This window comes from Patagioenas fasciata, chromosome 3 (assembly GCF_037038585.1).
Source record: "Patagioenas fasciata isolate bPatFas1 chromosome 3, bPatFas1.hap1, whole genome shotgun sequence".
NCBI lineage: Eukaryota > Metazoa > Chordata > Aves > Columbiformes > Columbidae > Patagioenas > Patagioenas fasciata.
The window spans coordinates 6,264,178-6,274,403 of NC_092522.1; the positions used below are offsets into that span (position 1 = coordinate 6,264,178).

The following is a 10,226-nucleotide window of genomic DNA, read 5'->3' on the forward strand; positions in this document are numbered from 1 at the left end:
GGTGGATTGCAGATGCAGTAAATTGGTTTTTGTTGTACCATCCAGCTCATTAATCCTGTATTTCAACAAAATCCCAGTAAACTGGCTGTGTCACTTTATGTTTCAAGCAGTGTGAAGATAACTTGTGAAATTCAAGTGTCCTTTATCACTTACTTTTCTCTCTTTCTGTCCCTTCTTAATTCAGCTGCTAAAAAGATGTAGAGCTCTTAATAAGATCATGCTCAACCTTAGCTGAAAACTCTGGGGCTTTAGTGGGTTTAGTTTTAATTAGCTAAGGGTCAGTTTTCCCCGTCCAGGCTGTTTTCTCCAAACATATGCTGTGTTGTGGTTCACATGGTTTATGGGATATAATTATCTGGATATCCTGCATGCTGTGCTATAAGCTATTTGCGTATACTGTAAATCCTCAAGGATTTTGCAAATGAAGAATTTTTGGATAAATACATTAACTGTCTAAGGACCTGATCCTCTAATTAGTGCTGTACAGGCAAATTCTTACATTCAAATAGATGCAGCTATATCATTTTAGCTCAAGGGTCCAACTCTTCAGATTTTTCACTCAATAAATAATAAAGGATATAAGATCCCAGCCTCAAGAGTCAAAGAAAACAGTTTTTAAATGCAATGTCTTGGATGAACGTAAAGCAGTGGAATTTGGACAAAGATCTGATTCTAAACTGAATTCATCAGTCTTACACTGATTTAATCTGCAGTGTGGGGGGACAACTGGGCCAATGAGACCAAAATAAACATTTTGCTCAGATTTGCCTTCTTATCTGACATCGGAGGGTCCCATAAAGAAACTAAAAAGAACATTGAAATACAGTTACAAACTTTAAGATTTTTATTGCTCTTAACAGGATAGCATATAAGATGGCTCTGTATCTGATGTCTGTATGTGGTCTTTGACCACAAAATTTAACATGAGAAACAAAAGTGTTGACACTTGGTAAAGAAATAAGGTTCCTCCCAGCCACCCACCCACAAATACAGTGTGTGTAGCAATCGTCTCCTAATGTGCCTTTTTTTCCCTCCAGATATATGTCAGTGCTCTGATCTTTTATTTGGCTCTTCAATGCATCCCTGCAAATGAAATTACTATCCTAGGATGTCGCTAAAACATTGGAGTGGCTCTTTTGCATCAGCGCTGGCTGGAAATGAGTTCCATAGGGAGTCTCGATAGGGGATCCATCCCATCACAAACTGGCTGAGAATATAGATTTAGCGAGGGAAGACTGGAGGAGACGTTTGATTTGTGAAGGAGTTACCCGAAACTCCTCTTTCAGCCCTAAATTGCTGGTTTTCCCCTCTTGCTTTGGAATCTAAATTCCTGGTACTCGTAATAAGAAAGAGACAAACTGATCAACTCTGGGCCACGCGCATATGGCTAGATAAATGCCGACCAGCCTGGAGTCTTGCGTGGCTGAGACTTTGTTTCCAGCTCTGTGGTAAACAGCTGAATAGAAAGGACAAGGCAGCAAGTCTTAAGCTGTACTCGCCAAGAACATCTGCATTTAGGAAAACTTTCCTTAATTGAAAATCTAGTAGTTTCAAATGCTGCAGACTGAAAGTTTGGAAACTAGCTCAGGGGCTGCTAAGCTAGCAAGAAGCAGCAGTGGTTTTGAACCCCTAGTTCAGGTTACTCCCCCACCCTCCTCCTTGTAATTTGGGCATTCAGGAGGCGCTAATAACATCTTTACAGATTCTAACAAGGGAAAACTCTCTCTCTTTAGACTTCAGACACATTATTCTGCGGTTCTTCACTAACTCCCTTTCCTTGCCATCTCCCCTGCCCCCATTTCTCCTCCTCCAATATTTCCTCCTGGCTCTTTGAGATCTACTACACCAAAAATATTTTTGGAAATACCACAGACTATTGTTTTTATTAGTGACTGGAAAGCTTTGTACTAGGATGCTTTTGTGTTTCATTTGTTTTCCTTGCTCTGGCACAGCTGGTTTTGTTTTAGCAGCATTAGAGAGATGGTTAAACTATTTGTGGCCTTTTCTAACCCAGCAGATCTCTTCCACTGAACACTTTAAACTGAATGACTGAAGCAGTAACTAACAGGTTGTCTGTGTGGGCAGTTTTGTGCATGAAGTTACAAATACACTGGTTTTATGAGATCTTTTAATTTGTTCAGCAAAACACTGATCACTGTAAAGCAAGTCCCAGTTTCCCTATAAATTTCCCAGCCAGGACACTGACAGAACCTTGATTTGGGAAGATACAGACCAGATGAAGCAGTAGATCTTGTTCAAACTGACGCGTGCTCAGAAATGATGAATGGAAAAGAGGTTTATGTAGGTGGGGTGGTCCCCACCTTAGCCAGGAGGGAATAGGAAGAAAAGCCATGGCAGGTGGTGGGGTGGAATGCGATCTGAGGACATACCTGCCAAAGGTGATATGTAGCAGCTATGAGCATCTAACTGGCCACTGTGGTTACAAGGAGGAAGATGGGGAATTGAGAAACAGGCATCCAGTCAGAGAAGGTGACAGCAGAAAGCAGTTATCAAAGAATTAAGTGAACAGAAAGTAAAGCAAAATGAAGAAGTAAATGGAGAGTGGAAACATAATACATCTGTGCAGAGGCACCTTAAAAGCAAAGGGAAAAGGAGGAAATTAGTTGTACTGGGGGCTTCAGCGTTCGTGTCTGGTGACATAATGTGATGTTGGAAGTATGGGCTGATGAACATGAGGAAAATGAAAGATAAGAGTGAGGCTGGGGTGTGTCCTGCTAAATCCCACTCTTACCATGTGTTCCCACCACCTCTGCTAGGCAGGCACGAGCAGCTGCACAGCATTGAGATTTAGAGAATCGCTCTGTTTGATGTTGGTTTGGCAGTTTTCCTTCTGGTAAGGTCAGGCAGACGATGGACCTGGCTTGATTCATGATGTGGCTGTATGAGCCTGGGGCTGGTACTGGGGAGGTGGTGAGAAAGAGCAGATGTGGGTATGGGGTAGGTGGCACCGTTGCTGTCACCACCTTGCAGCACTGGAAGAGCAACGCATATATCAGCCCACCGATGAAATATAACACAGGTAGAGCAGGGAAAGGACATACCGTATCTTCTACCTACCCAAATGATGAGTGTGGCTCTTCCCCTTGTGTATGCCATGGGTAAGGAAGCAACTCCGCTTGTCAAAAAACCACTTCCTTAGTGACACTTCAAAAGAAAAGGCTGAGCTGACTTTTCAAGCGCTTTTTTTCCTCTGATTTTTTTTTCCTTTTCTTTTTGTCTTTTTCCTTCATTAAAAATAATTGTTTTCAACTCTCCTGTCAGTTTTGGTGCGGGACACATCAGTGGATTCATGACTGAATGAGGCCAGGGACAATACAGAGAATGAAACTTGTGTCTTGAATGACCCAAGTCTGTTGTTAAATGATGATATTGAGGTGATAATAGCAAGATGACAGAGAAACTGAGCAGAACTCAACAAGGGATTACATATCTAGGTACATATTAGAGTAGCCGGAATTATGCTGAGTGTTGGTAAGAAACTGTAGAAGATCAGACCTCGTGTAATAACAAAGTTTATCGCATGCTTTTCCTCTGTCTAAAAAATTGCAACAAAAGCATCGGTTTGAGCTGACCCAAAATGCAGTATTTTCTACTTTAAGCTTTATTGCAGTCGCAGAATGTTAAAGTTTATGCATAGAACTAGCAGAGATATAAGAGGGCTGCTGTGGAATAATGTTAGGTGGAAAAGAAATGCATGTACTGACATCTGTATCAATGTCTGTAGATGTTGGTTGTTTCCCTTTATACTGAATTATGTTGAGAAACAGCGTACTGTATTTACATGCCCTCTGTCTATAGAGACATATATCTACTTCTATATAGGTATATGTCATTCAGTAGGCTTCATTCAGTGCAGTACAGTAAAGGGAATTGTTCAGCTATCTCTCCACAGGAGACTTTCTGTTTCTGCCAGTGGGAAGGTACCCCACCAGTACAGGCATATCTGTCATCTGTCCTACAGCACCATAATAATCAAAGCAGTTGCATTTAGCTCGTTCCATGTTTTTCTATTGAACCAAGTAGCAATATATACATTTCAGCCAAACTTTTTTTGAACTGTTACCCACAGCCCTGTTTCTTACCTGTTACTAAACTCCAGTTAAGATATTTGGACTCACCGTTCTCCTGACCGACTCATTTCAGGGCTCCAAAGAGTGCGCCAGCTGGGGAGAAACACAAGATACTTCAGACGAAGACTGCATGAAATGGGCTTCATAATTTATGGCAATGATGATTCTCCTGTTGTCCCCTTACTCCTTTATATGCCTGGTAAGATAGGGTAAGTACTGAAAAAAAACCTGTTGGCAAAGCAGACACTATTCAAGTTCATAGGTTATTTGGTACACATTATGAAAAATGTAGTTATGTGTGGTAGGTGCTTCACAAGAGAAACATACACTATTAGGTGAATTCATCATTTAGTTATGTTATTTTTTTAAATATGGCCCTAGGCTTAATTTAGAGCTGTTCTGGTAGTCAAATTTTTAAATATTTCTCTTATCCTTTTTTAATTGGTTCTGGAATAACACTCTTGATAGCATTTTGAATTTGTTTTTTTTTTTTTCTTTTTAATTTCTAATCATTAGAAGAGACATACTGCCTTTGATGTATGAATTGTTTTGGATGGCCGTTCTTTTTCCCCATCTGATCTTTGAACAGTCTTTGCATGTTTTACCATTCAGTACCTATCAAGCATCACTTGTGCACTGACTTGGACATGCAGACCAGAAGTCAGTAGTAGCATAATGTAAGGGTTGAGCACTAAGGAGTATTTGCAAGTAGCGCAGGGTGATTATGTGCTCTAGGTGTAGAACATACCACACGAAAGGTTCCTAAACTGGCAGAGTAATTGTGAGAGCAAAGAAATCATCACACAGGTTGTTGTATTCCTGTTGATGTGCAGCCCTCAAACCTTCCACAGCCCAACTTCTTCCATGCTTAGGGATTGTGAATGCCCACATGTTTTGATTTGCACTCAAAACCTTTCATTGACATAAGTGAATCATGTCTATTCTACAATGCTTTCTCTGCCATCACACTTCTAGTATTTGACACCCACTTGGCTTCATGAGCTGTGAAGCAGCAAAGAATCTCAGTCCTACTGGTAAAATTCTGACTCTTATTGAATTCAATGGGAATATTACTATCCACTTCAATTGAAGACAGGATTTTACCCATTGTTTTATTGTACTTGAATGTTTTCTCTCTGTGGTCAGTTTATTGGAGATAATTTAGTTTTGTTTTCCTTCTTCTTCTCTCCTTAGGGCTTTTGCAAGACGCATGTTAGAAAAAAATATTGGGGTAGTTGTGGTTGGGTTTCCAGCTACTCCTATCACAGAATCCAGAGCTCGGTTTTGTGTGTCAGCTGCACATACACGGGAGATGTTAGACACGGTAAGCACAGCAGATGTCCTGCTGAAATTAACTGCAGATGCAAAGGAGGTTGGGAGAAGCTGTGTGTCTGATACTTTGAATCTCAATAATTCATTTTTCCTTTTTTTTTTTTTCTGGCCTTGTCACTTGATCTTTAACGGCATCTTAGCCTTACATATTTTATTTTAAAAAATAAATTATGGGACAGTTAACTTGTTATGTTCTTCTATTTCTAATAATAACCAAATCTGTCATAACTAATAAAGACCCATATGACGACTTCAGCAAGACAAAAGTTAGATGCTAGATCAAAACTATCAGAGTAGGAAACCTGAAATGAGGTGGAAATAATTGAAAATCAAGTTTTTTATGCCCTTATTTTCATTTGATATTTCCACCTGTTTCTTGAATTGTAGAGTATATGGGATGGCCTTGGGGATACAGGTGGAAATAGCAAATTGTATTTGGAACTGTTTGAACCTAATGAAGTTTAACTGGTGCTGTCTGGCCTGTCTCAGTTCTGTATCTTTCTCTGATATCAGAAATACTGTTCAGAGTACGTTGAGACTTCCATCATAAACCTCTATTTTAACACAGTCAAAAGTGTGTTTAAAATAAACTCCATGAAAATTTCCATCTCCCTTTCTTGCCAAAGGTGTTTTTGGCCCGGCTTGACAAATGTTGTTTGATTTTCAGAATAAGCCAACTTAGAGGCATGAAACACGGAGGCTTAACAGTACATTTTAGGCTTTCTTTTTCCTCTCTTTGCACAAGTGTGATGATCAAAGCAAAAAAACCCTGATTGTGGAAGGCGTTTGAGTGTAAGATACCACTCCTTCATGCAGCCAAGCACCTGCAGGGAGCCCCTGCCTCTCCATTTGTCTCCTGAGATTCCTGTGGGGCTTGAGGCCAGATCCTGCCCAGCAAACCAGCTCCCATGTCAGTGTAGGACCCCTTGCAAACAACATTGGAAAATCTGTCTTGCATGTGTGCAGTGTGAAATTCCTGCTGCTCTTAAAGGTGCAGTAGTTTTTAACAAGGTATAGCACCATAAAGATGATATTGCATAGAATAGGGCATAGCTGCGTACTTGCGCTGGGCATTGTCAGCTTTTGCTGTTGGAGCAGATTTTGGTTTATTTATCTAGTAATAAATGATGACGTTGATCCAAAGATTAATCTCTTGAGGTTGCTGCTTTGATTTTCTTTCTCTCCTCCACCCCCAAATGTCAATGCCATTTCATTTTTGGGCCATCATTGCATGTTCGCTTCCTGCTACCTGCACTTTGCTGCTTCCTGGAACCAGTGAAGGTCTGAAAGGCTCTCCAGCCATCATTCTTGATGTATCATTGCCTTTGAAAGTGGGACCATTGCTGTGGTACTTGTGGCATTCTTTACATGTCCTTACAGTATGAGGGAATGGAAATGTCCTGAGTTGAATTGCTTGCAGATGTAAAGTTTTTAGGACAAACACTTTGTGAATATACCTAAACACAAGGTTACAACAGGTAACAAACACAACAAAAACTTTTCCCTTTGGCGAAATTAGTTTTGAATCTCAGCCTGGAACTAAAAAGAGTAACTGTCCATGAAAGGGCAAGCTCCCAAGAATAACTTCCTTAGTGACCTTGAAGCGATCTCTGTGCATAAAATATTACTAGATTACTCCTTTTTGTTCATGAGCTCATTTTAGTGGCTTAACAGGAACAGGCTCAAAATCAGAATTGCTGTTTTCTACTTTGATGCCAAAAGGTTGGCCACTCTTGAATGTGGATTAGATGCTACAAAACACTGAGGTGCTTCTCTATGGCACAGAGTTCCCTGGCTACTTTTCCAATCTGCTGAGAGCTGGGGACACAGCTCAGCAAATGGCATTACTGTATTAATGTATTATTAATTATGTCTGTGATAGTAATACAGGAAGATAAACGAATGCACGAAAAATATCTTAAACTATTCTGACTCTGATCAGCACTGTGGGCTGAGTCCCATCAGAGAAAATGCAGTGGCAACTCCAGTCTTTGTGATCCATAGGGAAATATTGAAGTATTGCCTTACACATCTCTTTTGCACCAGCCAAGGTAACTTTTATCTGGGTTATTATCTCCCCGTGCTTTTAGGGAAAAAAAAAAAGTCATTTTTTTCATCTGTGCTCAATTAAAGTGCTTACTAATAAAATATAACCTACTGAAAGAGTAAATTCTGTTCTTGTAGATGCTGTTGTACATCTGCAACTGCATTGACGTTCACTACAGGAGAATGAAAGCAAAAATTTGCCATTTGCCCTTTAAACTTTCTTTAATTGATGCTTTTATCATCTTCTTGTTCTGCTGTAAAGTAGGGGTTACTAGAACTTCATTTATTTTCCAAGAGAATTGACACAGTGTAATGGTCTTGCAGGTTTTGAATGCTCTGGATGAATTGGGTGATTTTCTGCGTCTGAAATATTCCCGGTATTCCAAGTCATCTCATCCTGAACTGTATGAAGAAACTAGTCATGAACTTGAAGATTAAGTTTTCCACCCATGAAGAGAACATTATGTTGTTATGAAAGGGGGAAAACCCAGAAACTAAAAAACATGAATGCATTTCTTCCCTTCTAAGGACAATTTTGTTTCTCAGTTAATTGAAAGGAAGGGAAGCTCAAGCATTGCATTTTATTGTATCTAATTTCTGTATTCAAGAGACTGAAATATTGATACAGATTTGCCTCCCCAGGAGATCTGTCCTTCTTACGGTATTTTTGATGCAGAATGAATGCATCCATTGATCGACTTGCTAAGGTACAGCTTTTGTTATGTCCCCTTTCTATGAAGAGGCTTCAGATAGTCTTAATTGTGACTGAAATAATAAAGTAAAAAACTTAATATATTCCAGTGTAGTATGGTAATACAGCTGAGCTTCATCAGTGAGATTGCTTTTATCTGTTAAAGAGCATAAATCAAGACGTTGCGGACTGCTACAGAGGTATGAGCAGAAAGTAAGCTTTTAAAGTTGTTTTATCATGCATTTCTCCAAGGATAGAAAATGTTGGAAGGCAGCTAATGCTGAGAACAAGAAAAGTAGCCTGATCGGATCATGTATTTCTGATAGCAGATTATAGTTAAGGGAAAATGCCTCTTCTCCTCCACCAAGCCTTTCTCGGCCACTTTAATATACTATAAGCTTCATAATGTACAAAAATTTGGACTTAGACATAAACAGAAATGCTTTTCTGCAAACGCATTTGACCTACAGCCCATCACATCTTACCACAATGTAAGTTCTTCAGCAGGCTTGCTCCCTTTTCGTGTAGCAGTAGTAAATAATTTTAATAACCATTTAACTTCCCCGTAAAAACCTTGATCAAAACAGTCAGATACTTGCAGTTCACAAACTGCAGATGACATTTATGGGCCCATTCCTAAGTTTCTTGAACTACTTATGGGCTTAATAAATTCACTAACAAGTACATAATGCTGAAGCTGTTAGTTATACAGAATGTGAAGTTCAAGATACCATAAGCAGTTCTGCCACCTGTTAAATTGAAAACTGCACCATTTCTAAATGTGCTGAAGTCACCCACTTAATGACATTTCTTGACATATTGTCTGTTTTATGCATGTCAGAGGTTGTTCTACTTGTCTAGTTGCAGACTTTTTGGACTGGTTTGTTTTTCAAATAATTGATTATGTCATCCGAGGGGGAAGATGTCCTTGCCCCCTTTCCACTGCCCAAGTGACAAATGCTCACAGACACTTGAAGGAATTGTTACATCCGACAGTTTCCCTGCAATGCCTGCAGCAGTGTTATCGTCAGGCTTGTGTGGGCTGAGTTTCTTGAAGGAGATTGGAGGCTTTTTCCCTTTTTTTGCAGTGTTGAAAAGCGGTTCTGCAGCTTTAAGAATGAACTCCAAACCATTCCACGCTATCAAATGTCATTGTAAACACATCAGATGAGAGATGTTTAGCTTTCTGTTGCACAGATGTACCACACTTTCATGTTCTCTTGAAAGCTGTGGTGTAAACTTAACCCACAGCTGCAATATTAGATTTAAGAACAGAACAATTAAATTGTGGAGTACCAATTACACTATATTACTCCCTGCTTGTTAAAGCAGCTTTCAGGATATAACAAAGCTGATAGGTTAGGAGGGCCCATTTTTTGGTGGATTTTTGTTGTCGTCATTGTTGTTCAAGTTAATAAAAATCCAGTGGTGCTGTAACTTTAATAATTGATTACAGCACATTTCATAATATAAATGTCGGCTTTAGGAAACATATCAAGGGCTGTGGGAGGACTACATGGTGTCACATGATTCTTCACTTTGCTAGAAGGACTTAAACATTGCGGAGGTTCAGGGGAACTCTGTGGATACTCACTGCATAAATATTAAAACACTCAAGCACAGGACAAGGAGAATTTAGGAAATGTGAAGTTTGTCTTTGCGTAACCTGGCAATTTGTGATGTACAGCTTTGTTACATGCAGGGTGAGCACACTTACTGTGAAGGAGATGGGCTGAGAAATTCCTGCAACCTGTTCCTCAAGGAAAAGTACTAAATTTGATATATTGCATTTTGATCTCTATTGCCGAACATCTGTGGCCAGATCCTCAGCTGACTTCTGACCTTCCATCTTGGGGTATACGGCCATAGTTTATATTTCAGCAAACATTATTATACGTGCTGTTGCAGGCAACACGCTATTTCCCTCAAAGAGAGGCCTGAGATTGATTAAGTTACAGAACGATCACTTTTTGTCCCCCTGTAGGGGAATGTTTTCTGTCTAAAGCCAAATTCCTCCTGCCCCCAGAACATTGCTCTCTCTCATATTAGGGAGACAAGACAGCTAT

General features: G+C 39.8%; 1 protein-coding gene across 3 annotated transcripts in view; it reads left to right on the forward strand.

Annotated features, from left to right (window-relative positions):
* The window catches only part of SPTLC3 (serine palmitoyltransferase long chain base subunit 3), a 102,379-nt gene extending 92,773 nt beyond the window's left edge, over positions 1-9,606 (forward strand). For all 3 annotated transcript variants that reach the window (XM_065834642.2, XM_071805682.1, XM_065834643.2), the window contains 3 exons: positions 4,165-4,300; positions 5,286-5,415; positions 7,794-9,606. In XM_065834642.2, the coding sequence (XP_065690714.1) occupies positions 4,165-4,300; positions 5,286-5,415; positions 7,794-7,907 (380 nt within the window). In that variant the 3' untranslated portion in view covers positions 7,908-9,606. The remainder of the gene's footprint in view (positions 1-4,164; positions 4,301-5,285; positions 5,416-7,793) is intronic.
* The last annotated feature ends 620 nt before the right edge of the window (positions 9,607-10,226 follow it).